Genomic DNA, 26,213 nt, shown 5'->3' with positions numbered 1-26,213 from the left:
TGGGTCATAATTTTACTTAAACCTAGCAAAAGATCCTTAATTGTGTCCTAGAAATAATTGGTGTCGGCAGAAATAGTGCAATTGGAGGTGAACATATTCCTTTGCAATTTTACGGCCAAAGATTATTGCCTTCATTGTCAATTGTTAAAATCAAGCATTTGCTACTGGTTGCGAGTTACACGTCAAGAAGGATTTTCAAACTTAGAAATAAGTTTTATTTCCTAAACATGAGAACACAGCAACATGTACTCATGCATAAATCAGTGCTTACATCCTTTTTTGCCTATAAGACCCTGATTTAGAGATTCTGGAGAGCAACAGTTTGTACTCTAAATTGACTTTTTCTCCCTGAAATTTTTTAAAACAATGTGTTAAGCCTGATAAGGAATACTCATTCATGTCTGGACTACATATAAAAACTGTCACCAGCAACTACTAAAAAAACCTTTAACAATAATAAAACTTCTTTTGACTTTTTCAGAGTTCTGAGTCTTTAGTCAGTGTAGAAAATCTTGGCTTTGATACCAGCTGAACACAAACCTCGTGTGCCATCCAGCATGATTATAAAAAGCCCATAAAATATGGACAGCCCTAAAGTGCTGCTCTGGGATTATTACTTTAAACTCTGCCTCTCTTTTTTAAATTGTATTTCGTGCTTTCTACACCAGGTGTCATTTAACCAGCTCCTTTCTTAAAGGCTGAGGCATAACCAACATGAATTTCAATTAGATTGAGTTGAACCATGAGGAAAGAAAAATAAAGACCTTGCATGACCTTAAACACTGCTGGAGCAAGACAGACCTCAGAAGAGTGACGGAGGGGCTATTCGTGTTTTAAAATGACTAACCACTAAACCCACGACATACAGACGGATGGTATGGAAAATGCCTGCAATAGCTTTCTGGGACAGCTTTCCATACAAGCACAGAAGCAGCAACGTAGCTGACGGGGGACAAATCAGGGAGGTATAGAGAGGGTTTCTGGTAATGTGGACTGTGCTTAAATGGGTCAACAGACTTAAGTAGCTGATGTGTTTTTCCCCTGGTTAATGTAAAAAAATCCCAACATCTTAATGTATGGCTTACTCTCCCTCTTGGGAAAAAAGTTAAACCCCCACCCCAAGCAATTGATATCCCAGTTGCTCAGAAGTAGCCACGACACAGCTGGTAAAATTCATGGCGCTGGAGTTATTTGTATTCACTGATTAAAACAAGCAATCAAAAAAAAGGACACTCACGAAAATACACACACTCCTTGCTGGAAGGTTAGCATTTTGTACAACTGCAAAGTAAAACCCTTGCACAGTCCCTCTGCAGCCAGATCCATTCCGAGTACACCCTAACAAGGAGAGACGCTTTGTTAATGCACCCAACACCTCCGCAGAGGTCAGCAGATATATTTCAAAAAAGCTATCTGTATTTTTGACTAAGAGAAAATCAGGTTTATTAAACACCACCTTTTTTTATTGATGGAGTCAGTAATGGCACTATTGGAGATCTAGCTCAGCTGCAGGCAAGTCCAACATTTGCTGATCTCAGTTGTGCGACCGGCTGTCGCATTAGATTTAAGGCTGGCACTGAAGCCAAAGCAGATGCTAAAGAACACGATCAGCAATACTAGCTCTGTCATGCAGAATCAGTGCCTGTGATAATGGAAATAAATTATTTTTAAGTATTAAGCAAGATATAAATAGACACACACACCATCCTAAGGACGGAAATAATTTTGTAAGGAACACACACCTGTGATCTAAAACTTGTATGGTAACACTCTGGATATTCACTCTGGATTGAGTTTACCTATGAATATCCAACAAAAAAAAATCCGCATCACGGTAATGTGTAAACATTTCCAAAAGAATAAAATAATTCTCTGAAAACCTATGAGGGAGATCATTCAGACCATATGATTCCCCATCTAATTTTGATCTATTTTCTGAGTTTTATTCTTCAGACTACTATAACATAAACATGGGATTAATTTAAGTCTGCCTGGACCCTTGAGTTCATAAACAAATAATACATTTGAAAAAAAAAAAAAATCAAACTGAAGGCATTATACTAAGTTGTCCAACACAATTATGGGGGGGGTTAATGATGATGTCCTTCAAAGGTAAAAAGAACTACAAATAACTGGAACTCGACTCCTGTGAAAGTCAATAGCCGGTGTTTCCTGATGAGCGCTGCTGGTGCACACGCAGCTGTGACCAGCCTCTGCGCCGTTCAGCTTCAGGAGGCCAATGGGTACGAAGGTATCAAAGTCACCTCAGCCCAGCCAAAGAACATTATGCACAAACAGAAAAGGAGGCGTAAGCAATTCTGTTTGATTGCATGTGTGCTCGTTAGCACATACCAGCTTACCGTATGATGTGGAAATTAAGCCACAAATGACTTGAAGAAACCCTGAATTATCAGCCACGTTCAACCCAAAACTTCTGGAACATGCAATAGCGGACAGATGGTCAGTCACTGGAGAGCGATGCCTCTCCACTGGCGCATACCTGTGGAGCTGGAGAACTCACTCTTTTCAGTTCTTTATGGGCAGCATAATATTCATAATCTCTGAAGACGAAAAAATGGTTATTCCTTATCTACTAGAAGAATCCACATAGTATAAATCCACTCTAGCCTCAGGGATGCAAGGCAAGCACAACACATTTTCCGAAGAATGTAGTTCAATACTGACCAAGTGATGCCGAAACGGAGAAAACCACGGACGGCCAGACGGGCCAGGAAGACCATGGTGTCCCACCGATGCTGTTTTTACAGCGCGAACACTGTGTCCATGCTGCTCAGCCCACCACTGCAACAGAACTATGAGCCCAGCTACTTGTAGAGAACTTGAATAACACAGTAAGAATTGCAGGTTTAAAGGCAGTAACATCTGAAGTCTCTGAAAAGTTACTCGATAATGGGCCAGAATTTACAGTATTTAATCAATCGTTTCAATTTTAAGTGCAATACACCAATTCAATGCTCACACAAAGGAATAGGCTTGGAATGGAAAATATGCAATTTTATAGAAAATAATTTGGATCACTGTGCTGGACAAAATTAAGACTATCAGTCTATTCAAGCGTGAGGAAAAAATAACCTACTGACATTATCTTTGTATTCTTTTTCTGCTAAAGTGATATGGATACCAGCTAACAAAAGCCCTCTTGCTTTTACTGCCTTGAGCCCTCCCATGACAGTCCAAACGAGACGAGCTTAATGGCAGCAGGAAAATGTTAAAGGTGCATCATAATGAAACAGGCAAATAAAGTCATCGGAACTTGCCCTTGTCAGAGATGCAACAACGTGACCGGAATTGCTATACTTCCCGACAAGAACAGAAATGTGCAGACTCTACCAAGCATTCCCGTGCTGCTTCTGCCTGTTAAACCGCAGAGATAAGGGGACTGGAAAGGCCTGGCTCATCCTGGTCGGCAATCAAAGACAACTGGATAATAAATGGTACGAAGAGCTGTTTCTGGCAGGCTGGAGCGCTTTGAAACCTGCGAGCATCTCCGCGGCGGGACAATCCCTGCCACCGCTCCTCCGTGGCCAGCTCCACACCCACAGCGGCCCTGCTCCCCTCCGTGACCGCTCGCCTGCCGGAGCGCGGCACATCGCTACTGCCTACCTGCAAGCGACACAGGACCGCACTGTGAATCATAGAATCATGGAATCATGGAGTGCTTTGGGCTGGAAGGGCCCTTCAGAGCTCGCCCAGCCCAGCCCCTGCAGCGACAGGGACAGCTTTAACCAGAGCAGGGTGCTCAGAGCCCCGGCCAGCCTGGCCTGGGATGGTTCCAGGGATGGGGCCTCCACCGCCTCTCTGGGCAACCCCTTCCAGAGCTTCACCACCCTCACTGTAAACAATTTCTTCCTTACATCCAGTCTAAATCCATTCTTCTCTAGTTTAAACCCATCACTCCCTGTCCTGTCCCAACAGGCCTTGCTAAAAGCTTGCCCCCCCTTCCTGCAGCCCCTCTCAGCACTGCCAGGCCGCACTCAGGCCTCCCCGCAGCCCCCTCCTCTCCAGGCTGAGCACCCCCAGCTCCCCCAGCCTGGCCCCGCAGCAGAGGGGCTCCAGCCCTCGGGGCATTTTGGTGGCCTCCTCCGGCCCCGCTCCAGCAGCTCCATGTCCTGCTGGTGCTGAGGGCCCCGAGCTGGGCGCAGGGCTGCAGGGGGGGGTCTGCCCAGAAGCTACAGGCTGCGGAGTCAAGCTGAATGATTAGATTTATAGATAGATTTATATATAAATTTATAGAAAAATTTGTATCAATATATATATTTAGATAGATAGATTTACAGCTCAGAACACAGCCAAAAGGCAAGCGGACGTTCAAGAAGCAGCCACGCGTGTCTATGGTGGGGGCCGCCATCCACTCTCCTCCAACGTCACGAAAGCAAAGGCTCATCAAGATATTTAGTCTATCTGCTGGGAAACAAGCTGCACGACAAAGGTTTTCTCCTCCTGTGAAAGAAACGGTGGCGATAACGTATTGTCACCTGCGTTCCTGTCATTCGCTTGTTTGTGCTGCTTCTTCCATACCTAACGCTGGCCAGAGAAACTTCATTTGGGTCTTGGTCGTTGCACAAGCCGGGACGTTGGCACCAGGAGCCTCTCCTTGCACTTCCCATATTCAGAGCTTTTATTACAACGTCTTGAAATTGGTTTCCTATTTCAGAGCTGCTGCTATATTAGCCAATTTGTATCACTGCATTAAATACAAAAAAACCTCGTATTGTACAGTCTACGCCTGTTTACACTATTTGTCATTTAATCCCCCGGTACCGAGAAAGTCTATAGTCTTTCTGTGTGTTGGAATAATTGAACATTTAGCCTCAAGTACAGGAAAAAATGGAAAGATGGGAAATTAATATTTATATACTACATGTAAACACATGCCATATTTTACACAGCTCTGAACGCTGTCTGCGGGATTCTTCTCTACCCTTACAAATTCAGGCCTGCTTTTTAATTTAAAGGTCAAACCGTACATGCACGTTTGCAAGATTTCAGGGTCGGAGGCCATCGCGGTTCTCATTCAGCACCAACCAACAGAACAAACCCAAACCACAATCTCACTGGTTCGGAAAACCACCGAGGTTCACCAGCTTTGACAACAGCATGTTAATACACAGCCCTATGGGCACCCGTCAGAATTTCATATTTTTTAAGCTGTCTACTCATGCATAATATGAATATTTATTCATCTCTCTCTGGTTGTTTGCCAGAGATTTATTTTAAGTTCCTTGGTTCTGGTGTAACAGATATTCTCCTCCTCCTCCCACCCTGTCTACGCTGTCTTTGACACTGTCGGCATCTCTCCCTGAGAGAGAAAGAAAATTAAAAAAAAAAAAAAAGAAAAAAAAAAAAGAGAGAACCTGCAATATTAATGGAAGAACACAGGAAGGTTAGAAAAAATGTCTTTTGACCTTCACAGTTTTTTACTCAATGACATAAAATGAGTTAGAAAAGAATATAAGCATATCTTAAGGTCAAAAAACTCATCAGCTGATAAATTAGTCTTTTTGTACACCGCAAAACTGAGTTAAAATAAGGTATTCAGTCATATTTCCTTCAAAACCTGCTGGTGTTTTACTTAGGGCAGAGAAACTCAAGCATTTCACTATAAAATACAGTATTTTACACAGTTCATTTGGAGTTCAGAATAGTTTCTGCTCTCCTATACTTTTTATGGGGTAGACTTTGAAATTGCATTTCTCAGTTTGCTGTTAATATCCACATCTTGGGCTTAAGAGTTTATTCTCTGCTTCATGCACATGTGTCGCTCCCATTAATGCTAATGGAATCGAGTTAAAACGGAGCGCTGAGGGAGAAAAAAGTACTTGCTAATCCTTTATAACCTTACCACAATGAAAAGTGATTTGTAAACCACGTGAACCCAAAGATCAGGTACAATAGCTGCTGAGTATTGTGCTCGGAGTTAGGGGCTATTCCTTGGGTACTGCGAGGAAGCAAGGATAAGCCATGAATTACAGAAGCGTGACTCTTCAATAACAGAAAGGGAACACAGTCCTGTTTTCAACGATTGGCTTTTTTACAGCGGTGCAAGTGGTCCCTGAACGGCAGACCCCGATTCAACCCCCTCGATGCCTTGCAGCACTCTGAAAATCAGGATGACCCTCCGCTGTGCCCAGCCTGGAGATGAAATCTGGTGCCTCCTGCCGTGAGCAGGCACCACCCTCCCGTGGTCCCTGTGGAGTCCAGGGAAGGATGTTTGGGCTGCATTCACCATTCTGCTCTCCAGTTTTGCTCTGGGGCAGACAGGAGCCGATCGACCCTTTTAATAATAGACCAGGTCTTTTCGCTTTCCCCGAGCATTGCTTTCTTAGCTGTGTGCTGTGGGTGCCTCCTCAGGACAACGCAGATTAAGCAAAGGCAGCGTCAGCTCGTACACAGATCCAATACTGCTCTTCACTTGCCTCTATTTTTGTTTGCAGGGACCGACGTGGATGTGGGCAAATGCCATACAAGCTGTTCAAATCAAGTCCGAACCTGAAGAACTCTTGCTGTCAATACGCTACAGCGTTCCTCTTACAATAAACACCTGTAGAAGGTACGAGGGGACAACACAGCCCTCACCCTGGGGCTGCACCGCCAGCCCCTTGGCGTGAGGGAAGCAGAAGGACCAAGTGCGGTGAAGCACAACCCCAGGAACATCCCATCTAACTCCGAGTACCTCACGGGATAGCTAAGGCAGAGGCAAACATCTTGCTCTGAGCAAAACCTGCTGCTGCACCACCGTCACCCGCAGTTTGTGACTGCAGCAGGGGCTCGCCAGCTTTCTCAGCACTTGCCTGGTCCTGAGATTACTTGCTGAAATGTGCTATAAAAACCACGGATTAAAACTTGCATTGAAACATTTTAAAGTATTCCCTATATACCGTAAAAATAACTGATGAGGAGAGCCCCTAACTGAATACTATCCATCAATGTCATATATGGGACAATTAAAACTGACAGCGTTAGAGCTTTGTGATTGATTTACGGCTTTGTAATCAATCTTTCCTGATTTGTTATCCAGTATAGGTTTTTCCCCAAATAAGAAGGAGATGGAGAGTGATTATAAGTGTAATAACCCATAAATTTCATTGCCTATAACAACTCATCAGACATCGGGCTACTCATAAGCAGGCCAAAATTATTAAAGACATTCGTCTCATTATTTATCAAATTATTACTTTAAATTTTTCTGTCAAACATTATAGCTTTTGCTTTTGAAAAAAATATTTGACGGAAAAATTCTGAACGCACATGAATAAACACTTTGAATTCCTGAAATGCGGAAATTCGGCCGTGGATAAGAAATAATGAAATTAAATCAGAGTTTGTGCATCTTTTCAAAAATTATGACATTGAATTGTAAGGGTGAGACTCTTGCATCATTCTGCAACAAGACAAGATGTCCTAAAGAGTTCAGAAGGTTTTTAAAAAGGTAACAGAAGTTTAGGAATAACAAGAATAAATGAAGTTGAACTAGATAAGGCATGTTTTTAAAGGACACCACCTCCTCTCAGCATGCTGAGGGCAACGCTTCTTCACAGGTACGCCACGGCTTTACGCACGTCCTTTGCAAAACTGAATCTTAGGACACAGCTGGCTGCAGCGACAGCAAACATTTCTCAAGCATGATTACTGGCCGTTGCTGGAAACAAGTTGTACAACGATACAGACCAGGGACCTAGCTTTGTATTACAATTCCCATATCATTCGCACTATAATTTTGAACTACGTGTGAAAACAAATGCATTAACTTGCTGTAAGCACCATCAGTCAGCGCGACCACAGGCACCTTCTTGCTGTTAACGTTGTCTCCGACCCACGAGGCTCAGCCACTTTCTGAGATGCAAGAGACACTTTAATCCCCCCAGGCTCCACCTGCATCAGCATCAAAGGGGAAAGGTGCAGCATGCATGGGGCTGCTTGGAATGCTCTTAGGTGCTAAAATGAAGCATCAGTCATGTGCAATAAAAACTGCATTTACCTTTCACAACCAAGCTGCCTGTGCTGCTTGCTGTCCCAAAGTGGTTTGTGGCCACGCAGGTGTAACTTCCCGCATCGGATTTGGTGACGTTGACAATTCGGAGGCTCCCGTCGTCCAAAACAGTGATTCTGGAAAGACAGCAGACACAAAAGTTACATATTTTTTAAGTTAACATAAAACTGTTTCGAGTCTGCATTAATTATTGATGGTTTGAACAACAGACAGTCCGCTGCCCGTTACAGAGGGAGTTTAGCTGACGGAAATCTCTCAGGACGCAATTCATAAATACTAAATGCATCATTTACATGGGTTTTCTGTATCTTTACTTGAGGGCAACTTTAATTTACACACCGGCAGCTTATGTAGGTTTTACATGTGTCTGTACTTTGATATTCAGCACTCACCATGACAACCCTTGCAACATGTGGTACACAGGCTACATCTAAAAATCTCCACGCTTGCTGCTTAACAATGTAAAAGCTTCTGCTGAACAGATGCAATGAAGCAGGTGTTTCATTGCTGCTTTTTTTCAAGAATGCTGATGGCTTTTCAGCAAGGGTACCACGCTGCCAAGCTTTCCCTCCACGCTCTCCACCTCTCTGCCTGCAGTGTAACGCAGCCTGCGGGGCTTATCTGCAGTTGTACTTGCAGGTTAAAAAAAAAAAAAATATATATCCTATTTCATTCCCATGCCCTCCTCACATACGTACTACCCGTCAAACCAGCGTTGTTATCTGCAGCAGTACACGTCTCTTGGATGGTGGGAGGCAGGCGGGGTTGGCACGTTAATTCCTGGGGTGACCCCCGACCCTCCTCTTGAACTTGGGGCTTGCCTTGTTCTCACTTTGTCTCCTGTTCCCTTTTCTTCTGCCCTGCTCTAAGTCAATGAAAACAGACAACCTCATCCTGCCCAGTAAATCCCATCAAAACATGAATGACTTGTGCCCTGCGTGGGCCCTCGCATAATCTAACGAGACTCCAGAAGAACCTTTCCACCAGCCTAATATCGGCTCTTTTAGCAAAATAGTTGGTTGTCTGCTCAGTATCATGTCTTGCAGCACTTGCTCGCTCCCCTTCAGCCACTTTCAGACCTGCATTGAAAATCTTGTATTAATTCCGGCCTTCTCCTGCTCAACTATTTCTCAATTTAACTAATTTGAAAGAAAATGAAGAAGCCTTCCTGCACCCTTAACACCAACCAAGCTCTGCACTACCGGATTGAGAAATTAGGAGGAAAGAAACTTAGCAAACAATACTTGCCCCATTGCAGAAGTGCTCAGATGGCACTTCCCACCTGAGAAGGCTTTAAGAAACAGACTGCACGAATCAGCACGAGCCTTTTCTTTTCAGCTGAATAAAGCACCAGCGTGAGACAAGGCATGAACACTGGGCTGAACACGGTCTCCAGTGACACTCAGGAGACATCATCTCACCTAAGGGAGGCGGTGCGGGTGCCTTTTATCATGCCGCGCTCTCTTGATGGGCACACACGGGCTACTCAGTCTACGTGCACAGACCTGCTTCGAAGAACGGGACAGTTCGAGTGCCTTTACACCGATGGTGCCGAGCGAGGAGGAGGAACGGTGCAAGAAGCTCCGACAGCAGCCACCAAATCTCCGTCCTGGCTAGCCTCTCCCTGACCTGCTCTTGCAGCAGCACAACAACATGCAGGCCAGCTGGCAGAGACCAGGGACAGAGGTTATATTTCACACATCAGTAGCAGTGATATTAATAGAAGTTTCTCAACTGGTTTCCAAATTGTTGCAGTCAGTAACATTCGCTACTGTAATTTATTTTTGCAGGAGTCCAGTGCCATATATTTGCTTCTGTAGCAGTTGCTCCAGCTCAATAATTGGAAGAGAGTAGTATATAGCTACTCCTCTCTTATCTTCACTACTATGTTGGCACAAATCAATGCGTGTATTACATTAAATGTGCACTGGAGCACAGGACTTGTGCCTCCACACTGGCCTCCAGTGCAGGAGCCTGGGCAGCAGCAGCACCGGGAGCTCCCAAGGAATTATTTACTGCTGTTATCAATTTCAGGTCTTCGGAAACAGTAGTGCCTTTCTGAAAGCTGAAGGTGCCTTTGGCATGCATTAAAATTCAAATCAATATAAATGACAGAACACGCTCAGCAATATGTTCCAGCTCAAGAAGGACCACCCGGCTCCGGCACTGCCCCTGCCAGACTCTGCACTTACTCCCTCAGCATTTTTGCCATCCCAAGAAATCCAGAAAAAAGTGATGTTTTAGATGATTTCTGTACAGTTGAGATTTTCTTTTTATTTATTTATGTTTTATTTTTAGCCATATGGTTGAAACCTATTTACTGGATAATCTCTTCCATAGATCATTTTAATTGTATCTGTTCATGAAGCCAGCTTTAATTTCAAATTCTAACGCCTTTTCTGTCTCTGTCTTTCTCATGCTGTTGGTTCCCTTCTAGAATCATAGAATGTTTCCAGGGACAGGGCCTCCACCGCCTCTCTGGGCAACCCGTCCCAGTGCTTCACCACCATCATTGTAAAAAATTTCTTTCTTATATCCAGTCTAAATCTATTCTTCTCTAGTTTAAACCCATCACTCCCTGTCCTGTCCCAACAGGCCTTGCTAAAAAGCTTGCCCCCCCCTTCCTGCAGCCCCTCTCAGCACTGCCAGGCCGCACTCAGGCCTCCCCGCAGCCCCCTCCTCTCCAGGCTGAGCACCCCCAGCTCCCCCAGCCCGGCCCCGCAGCAGAGGGGCTCCAGCCCTCGGGGCATTTTGGTGGCCTCCTCCGGCCCCGCTCCAGCAGCTCCATGTCCTTCTAAGTCATCTTTATTCCCAATGTAAAATTAATTTGTCGTTAACGTGGACTGGATCGCTCTGGAGACAGCCTTTGCATGCGGACAGTCAATCCACTGTTGGCTTTGCCACATCTCAGGGAGCCAGTGCTGTCTGTGTTTCCTTCCATTTCTAAGCTGAAAGCCACGGCCAGCTGCCTTTACGATTTGAGTGCACGGGCATCCTTTAACTCTGGTAACGCGCTGCCAAGAGTGCAGGTGGGACTTGCACGGAGTTCTCCAAACTCATTCCCCGGAGAGTCTCCAGGCATGTTTAATTCTCATCTGGTAACTATGTAATTCCCTGCACACTCCTGTAAATGACCAGCATTAAAACTGACAAATAATTGTGCAAGTTAACTGAATTTTTTTTTTTTAAATAAATCAGACCATTAAAACCTTACTGTGACTCATTGATTAGGCAGCCTTACAGTTATGTGGCTCTTTTTTGCTGAAGGTGCTTTTCTGCACTGAATGTTCTGTCCTCTAATTTGAATCCAATGTGTTAGAAGTTAACAAGTAATTATTTTAACACTTTGAAATTTGTTACAGTTAGTTGAGTAAGTAGGAAGGACTTCCACCGATTTTGCTAATTCACAAATTTTCTTTGCAGACATATCCGCATTAAACGAGAGGAGAGCCTCATTTCAGGCCACTGAGGGCTCTCAAACTGCTAATTGGCTTGAAAGCAAACATCCCTTCATCAACCACGTTTAGCAGTTTGGTTGAAAAACTTCTTTCAAGACACAAATTAAATGAAGCGCTGTTGACTGTGCTTTCTTCCTCTTCTGAAATACACCCCCAGACTATTTTCTAATAAGATGCTTAGGAAGACATAAAAATAACCCACATTTCCAATAAACGTGTATTACTTCAGAACAGAGTGCTGGTTGCTGACTACACACCTCACTACAAACCCCAAAAATGAGCTATTGACTTGCTATTGAATATTTTGGGTTCCCTGATACTACCAACCACAACAGTGGCAACAACAATTAAAAATGTAAATCTCTTCTCATACAGGTTAATGCAACTGCTCTACTGATAACCTGGCTCATAGTCACTGCTACTACCAGAGAAAAACCAAAGAAGATAAAAATATCCATTTGAAAAAATACAGACGATATAAGATAGTTTAGCACCCTTATATAAAGAAAGGTCATCTATTTTAAACATAGCATTTGTAAGAGAGAATCTGTTGGTCTGCGTTGTCAACTGGAGATTTCAGGTCCACAGAGAGCAGAGACATCTGAAATTAGGAGATAAAAGGATTGTTTGTTTCCTAAACCGAAGCTTTGGGTTCTACCCCAGGAAGAGCTGACCTTGTCAGTGTTTTGATCAAAACTCTTCTGGGGACAAAGGACCTTTAAAAATGCTGAGAACATTCCTCCCTAGCCTTCCTTGCCCATCTTTTTTGCCACTGCAGCAGCAAATATAAGAAGTTGCAAGCTGAACACTCTGCATTACCCTGAAGAAGCCTTTTCCAAACCCAACAGGCACAGAGTTTCCACAGCAGCTTCTTGTTGATGCCGCACGCCCGATGACTGCGCGTGCCCTTTGCCAGCTCTGCAGGAACACAGCGTCTTAAGGCGTTTTTCTGTTTGGTTGGTGTGAACCTTGAAAAGTACGTGAAGGAGAAAGATGCATCTTTACGGATGAAAAACATCTACGCGTGTGCTACAGCTGCACAGAGCCCTGCTGCAATTCAAAGACACCCAAGCTACCTAGAAAGGACCCACCTCGGCGTCGTGGCCGCACCAGCACGGCCAGCTGCCTGGATCAGGACAGCAATACTAACTTGCCCAGTGTCTCCAGCGGCTGCTGGAAATGGATGGAAGAGCTCAGGCAGACCTGGAGCAGGATGAGGAAAAATAGCAGTGCATAATCATTCTGATCCGATCTATTAGCGCTTATTCTTCAGCTCACGATACCTCTGCCATGTCTGCTAAGTCGCCCATCAGCAGGTTACGTTACCTCCAACCCCGAATCGAGCACAATAGATCTGACTCATGTAGCTCACCGCAGCATTCCCCACTGCTGGGCAGGATTCCCAGGAACAGATAAATATTTCTCAGTCAGTAACATATGCATTCAGAGATAGAATACATCCTGTTGAGATCACTAAGAGTTTTATCACTGACTTTCTGAAAACGAGATCAAGCCCTTATTTGGAATATAAACGATGACTGAAAACTGCAAAACTCCCAGAGCAAATCATAAAACTGCGTATCAGTAATTACCTCCAGCCCAGCTCCAAGGAAATCTGACCTTTGGGTATCTGACTGCATCCCTTGCATCTACCAAAACATGCCTAGGACCTGCTGCTCAGGTTTGACCTCATGCTTTGACAGAATGTTTGCTTAGAAATCCCAGACTTAGAGTATCTACTGTTAACATCTTGCTCTGTTGTTTAATTAAAAGAAAATCTATGTGGGTCCAGGAACGGAATACATCAGCGCTGCAGAGCCAGGGGTTGTTCAGCCTCACCCGCACCTTGCAGTGGCCAGGCGAAAGCCTTTGCAGGGATAAGTCGCAGGTCCGCGCGCTAACCTTTTCGTTGCGAATTATTTTCTAACTCACAAAGTACACACATCACCGACAGAAGATCTGCACCAGACATGACACGGCAGGCATCCCTCAGTATATTCTTCTCAGCTTGCCCTCTATTCTTCCGTTCAGCAGATGGAAACGTGGAATATGAACGGACTGCAAACGCAGCGCCCGCGGCAGGTCGCGTGTGTGACGGTAACGGCTATCTTCCCCAGGGACGCAGCACGCAGGCAGGCAGCAGAACTACGGGACTGCAGATTAGAGCTCCAATGTTTCTTTGGAGCAAAGTGCTCATAATTATAAAGTGACTTCCCCCCCCCCCCCCCAAAATTTTTTATTAGCACTGCAATGAAATAAGGTATGTTGTTTCTTATCTGATCATTTTAGCATTTTAATTTACGAAATACAAGCGTAACTACACTCGCTTTCACTGTTGATTAAACACATGCATCCAAAATATTTTGTGCTTAGCCAAGAGAATATTTTAATTTTTTTCTTCCCCAGGAAACAATGCTGAGGATGTCTGATCCTTTTTCTATTACAGGGAGAAAAGATGTCTTAGAGCAAGCATTTAAATGAATGTCAGCTGGAAGAAACACACACTGAGTGCAATTTGAGATAAAACTACCATTGATCCCTTCATGTACAGCCTTTGTGGCAGCGGTTGACGCGGCTATTGAAAAGAGACTGTTGTGCCAGAGTTCTTCTAAGAGATAATCCGTCTTCTGAGAGAGGATTTAGGTTAAATGTACCTGTGAAAAACAGTGTATTTCAGGGGACATGATGAATGGCCTATTGTCCATCCTCCGGAGCCTTGCTTGGGCTGGGGTCTTGGAAGCAGAGGAAGAAAGCAAAAGCAGGAGACAGAGCAGACTGCAATCTCAGCGGTGTATTTGCTCAGCCTTTTCCCACAGTTCACAGGCAGGAATATCTGGAGCAATTTTTAGCCTAACAGCATCTTTGCTTCATGCCACAAGACTACTGCAAATGTAAATGATTCTGGGCAATTGCATTATTTATCAAATTATTTCTGTTTCTATCACATGTCTTTGTAGCAGTTTATTACCTTTTTAGTAATGCTTCCCATGCAATGAGGCAGTGACTGGGATTATTAAAATGATCTCATAAAAGCAGTATTGGCCATTAGGCTATTTCAGGAAAACACATCGAAATTTAGAAATACTCACAGGTTTGGCTGAGAGGGAGGATTTACTGCTCAGAGCACAGCCCACCCCAAAATCAGGGACACCGCTCACGAGTACCTGCTCGTCACTTGAAGAATGGGCTGGTTCGGAGTATGGTCCACAGCTAATAATTTCTGTGGCCCTGGGATGCTGTCTTCGTGTGCGACTACAACCTTTACGTTGCGTAAATAAATAACAGCAAGGTCAGAGCTTTCTGCTTCGTAACATTAATTCCCATTAAAGTATACGCCGAGGTCAAAGCCAACTTCTCAGGGCTTCACTCAACACCCTCAATGGTCCCCGGTGAGCGGGGAGGAGAGGGTGAGGGGAGAGCCCTGATCCTAACCCCCACCCAGTCCCTTGTCACGCCGTCTGAGACTTCCTACCCTACGTCAATACCGGGCAAAAATGCTCAGCATTCCCCCATAAGCGGACAGGGCTTTCCAGGCTTGGGCTTTGCCCATGTCCTGTTACCCAAGACGTTTCTGAAAATGGGTGTGAAACGGATGGCATCCGCACTGCCGCCAACGTGGGACATGAACGCATCCTGAGGGCTGCGGTCAGGACGGCAACACGAGCGAGGACAGGATGAGTTGGATCCATGTCTGGCGGCCGTTAGGATAAGTCCGAGTGAAACGCAGGACGATACTCTCTGTTGGATTGGCGTGACAGTGGATTCCATTCGGTCATCCATCTAAACTCACAACTGCTGTGGACACTCGTACTGCACAGGCAGTCTTCTACGCATATGCAAGTTCTTGTCCAGGACCTGTTAGTTTTGATTTAGATAACCACCTACAGCTGCTTCAGTACTTATTTGTCTATAACTACTTGTCTTTTCGTGGTTCACAGAAAAGCCTGAGCTAATTTAGAGCCTCAGTCTAAGCCCATTTAATTTAGTGCATGTCTTTCTCTTGGTGAAAGCAGGCATTAGATAAGGCCGTCCTTATCCATGACAACTGGCAGGTCTCTTAACAGCAAACTCCCTATAATTAATTTTCAGGTAAGAACTATATTTGCTGAAAATAAACCGAGGTAAAATCCTGTTCCACTGAGTTCAATAGAACATTTCTGACAAGCTTTGCTGGAGATGCATTTTAAAAGGAGGTAAAGAGCCTGAGGATTAAGTGGTTGAATTCCAAAGGTTGTGTGTGGCACAACTACGTGGGGCTGCGGGCGTCTCTGTCGTGGGAGTGCTTCTTGATCTCTAAAAAATATATATATTTTGTTCAAGTAAAAAACACCGGCTGGAGAAGGCACTGAGGAACATCACCTAGACATCTATGGTGCACAGAATTTGGGTTCATTTGGCATTTTCTGTGCTCTGGGACTACAATAGGAAAGCACAAAGAATTAAAACGAATCTTTTGGAAGGTCTTCCTAGCTAAGAGCTGCTCTTACTTTGCTGCATTGAAAAATACAGGGTATTACTCCTGTTTTTCTTGGCGAATTCTTGATATTGACCTCCAAGAAAATGCTAAGAACACTTCTTCCAGGGATGTGAACTGTTGTGTCTAAATGCATTTTCATTTTAGGCTTTTCATTTACAGGCTTGCTAAGTATGAAGAATTAAAGGTGAGGAGAGTATAAATTGCAATTCTTTCCGATTATTGTAAAAAACTGTAAATATTTTTCTAGGGGGAGAGGAAAAAAAATAGAACATATTTTGCTCAGATAAATATTTTTGAGAAAATAGTAGGGGCTCCTTTGGCAACATCAAACAACATAACTCCACTGGATTCAATATCAGCTTAAACCAGTCATGGATCTGGCATCCCAAGTTCTCCCACAATCTTCTTTTTCAACAAATTGTTTATCTTCAATGACAGAGCAGTCCAAATAAATAATACTGCATCCAGCCTATCTTAATATCTATAAACACAAAAGCTGTGTTTTCTCCTCATCCTCCTTTTTGCCCGTAAATTTTTAAGACAAGTCTGGAAGTGACAAAACCTCATCCCGAAGGAGTGGGGCAGTGAGAGGGAAAGAAGGGAGCATTTACAGCTATTAGAGACTTCATATAAATTGTTTAAAGATGCCTAGAGTCATAATTCAAATATAAAAATATCCCTAGGTTATCTAAGAAGAACAGTTCTCTACAAAATATCTTTCTTAAGGGATACTGATAATGGGGAGAAACAAATGAAAACCAAACACAAACACTGCTAGGGACCCTGAAGGAAACCAGTAGGCTGTGGTGAATTTCAAATAACAGAAACCTTTTGCCTTTTCTCCCTTACTGCTCTTTTTTCACTACACACAAAATTAAAATAAATACAGTAAGAAAGACCATGTCATGAAAATAAATATTTGAGGAAGCAGATTTGAGTAAAGCAAAGGAAAGCTCATTTTTACAGCTTTCATTCCTGGGACGTGAGGCAATGATAATTTGAGCTATATGGGAAGATTCTGCGTATCTGGAAGGGTTCAAAGGTGCAAAGAGCCAATTTTTCATTGATTTTGGTGGGAAATGAAAACCATCCCCCATAGGAAATGGCCCTTTTGGCACAACTCTTCAACTTCGCAGTTTATCTCTACAGACTAAGTTCGCCGTCTGCCGTAAGCCGCGAAAGCCACAACGACGCTGTGAAGGACGGGGATGCTCTGCACGTGCACCGGCAGCCCCAGGACGTTTCTCCCGGAGCGGCTCTCACTGGTGGTGGTGGAGGGGCAAAGCACACTTGCAAAAAGCCCTGTGAAAAGCTAAACCATCCCTTTATGCACAATTACCCACCCAGAGGCATGCTGCTCCCCACAAAGTATTCTCTCCCGCTCGGAAGCGAGGTGAATCTTGCGTAGAAAGCAGCAGGTGCTGCGAAGCCACTGCTGCATTCAGTCTACCTAATGTTCAGTGAAATATTTGCTATGCTTATTCTTCCAGGGCAGTGCCTATAGCCAGAGGCACGGAGATGAAGTGACTTCTCCCAGTCTATGAAGAGGGACAGTGGAAGTCTGAGGAATCAAATTTGGAAGCGCAGCCTCCAGCCACCCTCGCCAGCAACTCCTTTCCCGAGAGGACAAGCCATCACCCTCTACCTATAGCAAATACTTCAGAGGTCTGGAGAACATGAGCATTAGAGGGAACTCCACTGAAGCTCATAAAAATTATTCTCTTACAAGAAAAAAAAAAAATCCGTGCAAGGTTTTCTGTGCATCAGCTGCTGACACAAACCATTTCTGGAAGCATTCATGAGATTAGAGCAGAAGCAGTATATGCATTCTCAGCTTATTTGTTCCAGCTGATACCACCCGAATAGAAGCCTACAGGCATAGTCTTTCAAAGATAACACATCTTTTCCTCTAGTTTCAACAAAAAGTGCCCACGGTACAAAGATAAATTACCCACTCCACTTGTAATTGACATTAACATAGATTTGCAAGACCCAAAGACGCATTTACATGACTTAAAAATTATGTTTAAATAATCATCAAAAATATCACCAAGTCTGGTAGGTTGTCTAAAAAGTTCATTAGGAACCCTTTTTCCCCTGTAGACATATAATTATTTCCTTGGATTTTAAACATGCGTTTCTTAAAGGGTGGCCCTAACTGTAAAATCATTACCATCTTGCTCTTAATCATGAAAATATCCAAGAGAAGAAATATTTGATAATATTTTTTTCTTTCAAAATGCTACAGACTCACCAAAAATCATTATTACTATTTTCTTCAACCGGAGGACAAGTATGAACCACAAATCAGTTTCAAATTGCATTTAGGAGACTAATTACAGGCATTTATTTTTGAAAATGTTGGCTGCAGCGTGTGCTCACAACGGAGAGAAACCTGCCTCGCTGCTGGGAGCCAGATCCTGCCACCTCCAACACAACGGCACTGCAGGGAGGAACTTGCTCTTTCCTGGAGTGTCTTTACAGAGAGGGAGAAATAATTTGTAGCTGTATGCACGGTACCTAGAGATTAATTTAATAATCGTAAAGATGAGATATCAAACAGGAAAAGCAGCAGCTGTTCAACCGCACGCACTGAGTGACGGTGTTTCTGTTAAGGATGTGTAAACATGGGACGCGTCTCACTGTGCTCTGGGGGTCTGATGCCTCTGAGACGGGGCTCTCCAGATGCTTCCTCCTCTCCTTTTGCCCGCCTCTGCGAGCAGGGCTCTACTGTTATAATTAATACGCAAGCCCCAAGGTAAAAGCCTGTTGACTTCTCTAAATACCTTGGGTCACAGCAGCACTGGGAGTTTGGTCAAACCTTGGCTGGGCTGCGGTCGCAAGCTCATTCCAGCAGCAGCAGTGGTAGCAATGATGTCCTACATGCATACCACTGAATACTACAATAACAACATGCTGAAAATAATCTGCTGGGAAAACAGGAACAGATTGCTGATGTTACAGGAGACTGTGTCAAGGTGTGAGAGAGAGAGAGGCTCATTTCTGGAACACCAGCTGAAACTTGGCATAGGTTGGGAGTACATTCATCGGCATCTCAAGTACACTTGACAACAGTTTGTGGCTGGTTATAGGAAATAATATTCTAGCTCTACAGGAGCAGATAAATGAACTTGCAAATTTTAGGGATCAGCCTAATTACACACATAAAATAAACCGGCACTGAATCTGGATTCTAGATAACTCTCTAACCCTTCTCAGATAACCTTTGGCTAGGAACAGTTACTCAAGAAGAGCAGGAAAATACAATGCAAGAATGAACTGGAGTCGCCGACTTAACTATCGATGCTGAAGAAAGGTTTAGTCATCAAAAAGCTGCTAAAGTGAAACAGATGGACAGCTAAGCTTTGTGGAGACGCTATTTATAGGGTTATGCATACAAGCATACAACAGATATCTCAAACTACAAAAGCAACAGGATTTATTGTATTTGCCAGACACACACAAGGGAAAGAAAACAGGTCCATGTAACTATCCTTAAGAAGCAAGGAAAAGTTAGTGACCCGCTCCTAAGGAGAACTATGGCAAAACTGAGTGGTTTTCACACACGTCAGTGGTTTTTAGTGTTAGCATGCACTAAACTACAAGTGTTTAGTGTTGACAGACCCAAAGCCACGGCGAGCTTATGTTAAAACACGCTGTGATCCTTCAGAACAACACAGAGCTAAACCCAGCTTCTGCTGGGAACCAGCCCATGAACACGAGGCCATCAAGCCTAGAACGACTGCTTTCTAAGACCTCTGACCGCTGAATCAAGTGGTTTCCTGGTTCATTTTAGTTCTATTTTGCAGAAAATTGGTTAAAGTAAGTTGACACGCCAGTTATTTCAGATGTTCCAATGAAGTAGAGCCATCTTCTGCCATTGTCTTTGAAAACTAAGATGAATGCTGCATTGTCGATTCAAACTTCAAAAAGCTATTTGCAGGGTGTCATTTTTCATTTTGCCTAGGCAGGATGTAATGAAAACCCGACACGTTATTGATGGTTTGGTTACCTGTCTGCCTTAAAGAAATTGCACAGGTGCTTTACTTAAAAAAAAAAAAAAGACAGTCAACACAATTAATGCAAAACAATGATAGGAAGCATCCTTTGAGGTTTTATTTTCTGCTGAAGTGTCACTAGACTGCGTGCCGAAAAGCCACTGCTGGCAATTCATCTCTCAAGTAATCAGTATAAAAATATTACCATGGTTTGTACCCTGGCACCAGACTGGGAAAGATGTGCTGTCTGTCCTATTGCCATTTTCTTTCTGGCTGTTTAAAGGAATTAACAACTCATAGGGAAGTTTGAGGCAACAAATAAAAAATCGGTATTTATACAACTGTTTAATCTCAAAGACACACTGAAAAAGTAACAGAAAAGCCTTTCTTTTCTTGTCTTATTTCACAATTTTTCCTTCTCAAAATGACATAGCATCAAAGTGAGTATGTTAAAATTCCTGTTACAAAAATAATACCTAACTGAGGGGGTCTGTAAATCAACAACCTTTGTGAAGAGGATGTCAACTCTCAAGAAAACCATGGCTAACCTCTGTCAGAGAGAAAAGTCTTTCCGAACAGTTTTGAAGTGCAGAAGACAACAAAAAAACTTAGGTGAGAACTTTCTGCTTTTCCTTGGCCACAATCATAGAATCAGAGAACCATAGAATCGTTTAGGTTGGAAAAGACCTTTAAGAACATCCAGTCCAACCATTAACCTACACTACCAAGTCCACACTAAATGAATCAAGGGTAGACTAGACTGAACCATGTCCCCAAGTGCCACCTCTGCCCGTTTTTTGAACGCTTCCAGGGATGGGGACTCCACCACCTCTCTGGGCAGCCTGTTCCAATGCTTGACTACCCTTTCCGTGAAGAAATTTTTCCTAATTTCCAACCTAAACCTCCCCTGGCGCAGCTTGAGCCCATTTCCTCTCATCCTATCGCTAACTACATGGGAGAAGAGACCATCACTCCAGCTCCTGGCAGGAGACTGCTGCTTTGGGCTTTACCCCGTGACCCCCACCCACTTCGTGCTGGCCTGGGCCCCGAGGGCAGGACGCGGGACGGAGAGGCTCGGCTTCCCCGGGACGAGACTTCAGCTTCCTCTCCAAAGCAGCTGGCAGCGGCTGCATCGGGCGGTGTTCTTCTTTACCAACAAATTAACATTCACTGCCCATATTAATAAGCCCACAGGCACAGCTGTGTATTAACATATCCAAGAGGCTTTTCAGCCACAGCTGCCTGCTGTCCTACAGCCCCGAGCACGGGGCTCCTGGTCTTCCCAGCGGGCCCCGAGCAGCAGGCTGCATCTCCTTCTGACGCGGCTGGGATTTCGGGGAAGCTCTGGCTTTTTGTTTGTGGATGGGTACAAACGCCTGAGTGCTCATCGACCTCCCACTGTTCCTTCCCTGCCTTGCAAATCCTCATCTTCTTTTCAGAAGCGACCAGGGCACCAGGACTTTTAAAACTGAACTTACCCTTCTAGATCGTCTCTGACTCTAGGCTGTGGTGGAGAGCAGCAGTAAAATACCTGGAAAAATCTGGACCTAAATTACTTAAATCCTGAAGCACATAAGCCAGTTTTGAAAACGAATCGTGACAACAAGTGCAGTTCTTTCTCCTGAACATTGTTTGACAAGGTCCGAGTTTACCGGGGACTCCTTACGCTTCCAAATGCTGCTGTGACTGAATGCAATGGGCAATTGCCACTATATGCTGCTTTTCTGCACTTTTATTGGTTTTCAGCTAAAAAAAAAAAAAATCTTCAGGCTTTAAGCCGTATGGCTTTGTGTGCGCAAGAGCATGCTCATATATCATGAAGCTTGTCAAGAACGCAAGATAATGGGACCAACTGGGAAAATTTCTATGAAGATAGTGAGTGTGCCTGGAGTATCTAGGTCAGATTCTGCTCTAACAAAGTGCACTATGAGGGTCCCTCTATACAGAAACTTGTTTAATTAAGATAACAGATGTTGCTATTATACAAGTCATAGTGAGTGGCTGTTTAATTGGATGCTTTCATATTAGTTGCTACCAGCACAGAACATCATTTGTATTTTATGAATTTCTTTCCTTACAATTAAACTGTATAAACAATGCATGCACTGTATATTCATAGAAAAGAAACAGCTCTAAGGATGTAAGGGCTTTAGATGAACGAGAATGGGAGAAGAGCAATTTGTTTTGAGGCTTAAAAGTACAATTATTTTTCTGTCCTGGACTGAGTACACATCTGGTGGCAGGGTAAATGTGACTTCCAATAGCTTTAGGAGAACATTAGGAATGAAGACCATTGTGCACGTATTTTAAACATTCATTACTTCAAGGGAATACACGTTAGACTTTGACGTGTGCAAGCTCTTACCAAGCGCGTGAGAGAGCAGACAACGCCGCCAGCTCCCTGACAATGCTCCCCTCCTCGCAGCGATGCCCCGAAGCACCCCAAAGCCGGGTTCTCCGACACGGGGCAACCCCTAGAGCCAGCGCTAGCCCAGACCTAAACGCTTCACCCCGCTGCTGTACCACAGCTTGTCCCCATGCTTTGGCGCATCAACACGTCAGCGGGGGGCTGGTAAGAAACCAAAAGACTGGCAGAAATATAGTATTTCCCTAAATAAAAGCTATCTTGGTTTTCCTGCACACAGCCTACAGTTGGGGAGCGAAGGAGAATGAGCGCAGCCATGGCAGACCAAGAGACCAAGGCACGACATCTCCCTCATCCGCGCTTGAACCACACAAGGCTACAGCTTCGCCTCTGGGACATGACAGTACGTCTCTCTGACAGACTGATACCTAAACCAAAACACTCCGTGAGCAGTAAATAAATGTAATTATTACCATTCTGTCATGTAAATTAAGTGTCATTTCCGTAAGTCTAAAACAAGCACCTGAGAAAAGAGGAGAGGCTTGCAGGGAAAGTGATGCAAATCTTGCCTTACAAAGCAGTGCCCAACAACCCCTTCCAACGCCCCCCCAGCAAAATCCTTCCACGTCAAGAGCAAAATACATCCCTTGACCAGTTCCAGGAGAAATTTTCTTAAGATACTCCACAAAATGGCCTCTGGTGGTAAGTTATTAAAAGACAGTTCAACCTGTGCAGCGGAGCGACGCAACGCCCCGGTTTGTCGATGCGGATCGCGGGACCCGTCTCAGCGCTAACGTTAAACCCTGGCCCCACGGCTGAGCCCTCGGACACTGCGCACCTGCGTGACAGCACCTGCAGATTTGTTAGGCTGCGACATTGTTTTCTCGTGGGCTACGGAAAACCCTACGAAAATCAAGGGAGATCGAATTGTTTTAAAATGAACCGTTTTAAATTAACTGCTGAATTCACTGGTTCACAGTATTTTAAAAACGCATCCTGATCCATAGCTCAAAGAGAATTACAGTTCCAGTGCAGGACGTTCCTCCAACAGTTTGGAGCGTGGGAGCAGCTGTGACAGAGGCTTATTTTAATTTCAGCTGGCAGCGCTCTGCGTAGCTCCAGGATTTGTCTCTAATCATGCACAGCCTGATTCTCCTTCCTGCACCCAGGAAACCTGAACGAACGAGCCGGCGACTACCGTGACCTCTGATTTCCACCACCGCGAGGACGAAGCGCTCACACTTGCGACCGAGCGCAGTTCTCCGCGGGAGCCGTGCCATAATTATGAAGAAATTGAAAGGTTTCGGTGATCAGATCACCCGAAAATAAAGGTTTTAAAGCACTAGTCTCAGCAACAAATTTATCTAACGTCGTGGCATTAGGTGTAATTGAATTATTATGAGAGGATTAACAAAATCCTGCAAGAACAATCTGACTGCCGTGACTTCCCCTCCTACTCCTGCCGATGAATAACATATACAACGGAATGCCAGGAAATAATTGTCACAAATGGGAAACGCTGCGGACTGGAGGATGCTTGGCTTTAGGAGTTCAGGAGTTTGAAGCAAAGACTCTCCGCTAAGGACGTGCTTTCATTCACTTCAGTGTTATACAGGGGCCACCAATTAATAGAAGTTTTTCTAGACTTATGGGTAACTATGGATTTCCGTTTTATATTGGTAAATCTCACGTAAAATTACCCTCTACCTCTCTAACTCCCACTGACATCTAGAAACGCTTCATTTAGTATCTGAGACAGCTTTGGAGCGAAGTATAGGCACAGTTCGAATCATCTGTCTTTTGCATGGCATAATAATTGCAAACGACCATGTCTCTATATAATGCCTGTGTGATGCCTATATCTGATGTATACGATGCTATAGATGCTATGTATTTATATCCAAAACCACGCTTGTCGTTGACGACGTTATTTCATACAATCAGGGAGATGAAGACGGAAGATTTTAAAACCAAAGTGCCACCGAGATTTAAATAAAAATCATAGGTTCTGGCTTCTACAGTCTGTGCGCTCCTCACCTGAGGAGTTTTTTCCTGGTTTTGAATGCCGGCCCTCCTCAGGCAGCTGGGCAGTAACACTCTCCACCTTGATCTCACAGGCTTAAGTCCAGCATCACTTCTGAGTCACACTGACGTAGCTGGGACATGAGAAAAGAGAACCTGTGTAATGGGATCCCAGCTCTCCAAAATCTCTTTTCTCCTATTGCTGAGTCAGAATAAAGAGACTGGAGGTTGAACGTATCTGGAGAGATGAACATAGGAGAACCAAGTGGTAAGTGAAAAACCTGAACTCCACTCAAATCCTCCTGTCCGATGAACGATCTGACATGTCCCAAAGACACATCGCAGTTTTGCAATATTGACCAGAAGACGCCAATTCCACCCTGAGCTCCCAGTGCTTGCTGGCTTCTGGAACGACTCCTACCACCTACAGATCTCCACAACTGGCTCAAACTTCCAGGTTATACGTGCAACAGTGTACACTGAAAGGACAGAATGACTTCTGCCTGAGGAATGTGCTGGGGCAAGCGGGTCCCAAACACTGCTTCTCCACGACTGTCTCTCTGATGCGGCAGCCTGCACGGCTTTATGGTGACCATTTCTATCTAAAAGGCATCCCCTGCTCCTGAGCGAGGGTTTCCCAGAGGGTATGTGTTTTTCAGTCACGTCTCCTGTCCCAGTGGCGTGGAAGGTGGGAGATACTGTGGCAGGCAGCAGACTCACCTGCTCTTATTCCACCTGTGGCCCTGTGAGGCTGATCTGTACAGAGCAGCATTAATAGGACTGAAGACCTTTCCCACAGAGTGTAACAGCCGTTTTGCACTGAAATGTGAAGGGAAGATCAAGGATAGAAAATGATCTCTGTATTTTACCCATATAGAAATAGTCTTTGTTTCCAAGCAGCATTTGCAATATATCTGTATCTGTGCTATAGCTGTTTCTATATAAAATTTACCTTCTGGAGTCAGGCTACTAACATTATTTTGACTCAGTTAGGCCTCCAAGGCAGGATTTCCATTATTATGGAGATGAACTGCCTTTAATGACTGCAATAATATAATTGTACCCGAGGGCAGAATTTCTAATAACACAATTGCACAGTTCTCAACCACCAGTAAGAGATACCTTTAGGGCATGTTATTCATTAGGGGTGCAGTACACACTACCTCAGCCTCCAGAAAAGAATATGAAACCTAAACCAATAAAGCTCTTTTTTTTTTCCATGGTAGTCTCTGCCCTGCGGGCAAACATTGAACAACACACTTAGTTTTGCCTCCTGGACAGCAGTAGCCTCCAGAGCAAGAGTCCTGGCAGCAAAATCTGATGCACGCTATTTCTGTCTCCAGCAAGGAGTCCCGAACATTCCACTCCGTCTGAAAAGCCACACAAGCCCCAGGAGAAATGCTTGAGAGATTGCCATGGTAGCCGTCAGGCTGTACATTCAGAATTCAAAGCAAGGACTGACACATTAACATTGCTTTTAACTCCACCCGGAATTGGAAGGACTGTCTATATTGATTAACCTTCACATGATCGAGTTCAGTTTGGAGAAGTATCCAGATGCTCAGGCACCTCTCTGAAACTCGAAGGACTCTTTAACGTCAGTTTAGCCAGAGATTTCATTTAAGTTTATTCTCCCACGCCTGTCTAAAAGTTCTGTTTTCTGCCCTAGATGAAGAGATTTCAGCAACAGCTTTTCTTGGCATCTTTCTTCCTGTATTTCAACAGATTTTTTTAACAGCCAAGAAAGTTCTTGTTTGAAGCCCACACATAAGCGTGGGTGTAGGGAGGTAGTAGGAATGGACTCCAGTCAATGTTGCTGTCCCCTGGGATGGCAGAAAGGAGAGAACGTTTCAGCAACCAAAGAAACCAAAAATACAGCAGC

The 26,213-nt window shown here is 44.2% G+C and overlaps 1 protein-coding gene across 1 annotated transcript in view; it reads right to left on the bottom strand.

Annotated features, from left to right (window-relative positions):
* The window catches only part of CNTN4 (contactin 4), a 119,464-nt gene that overhangs the window by 32,889 nt on the left and 60,362 nt on the right, over nt 1-26,213 (bottom strand). Inside the window, exon 9 of the mRNA XM_075714550.1 lies at nt 8,000-8,127. Coding sequence (XP_075570665.1) covers nt 8,000-8,127 — 128 coding nt within the window. The remainder of the gene's footprint in view (nt 1-7,999; nt 8,128-26,213) is intronic.

This window comes from Pelecanus crispus, chromosome 7 (genome assembly GCF_030463565.1).
Source record: "Pelecanus crispus isolate bPelCri1 chromosome 7, bPelCri1.pri, whole genome shotgun sequence".
Taxonomy (NCBI): Eukaryota; Metazoa; Chordata; class Aves; order Pelecaniformes; family Pelecanidae; genus Pelecanus; species Pelecanus crispus.
Note: the sequence above shows the minus strand (reverse complement) of the source record. Positions and strands in the feature narration are given on the sequence as shown.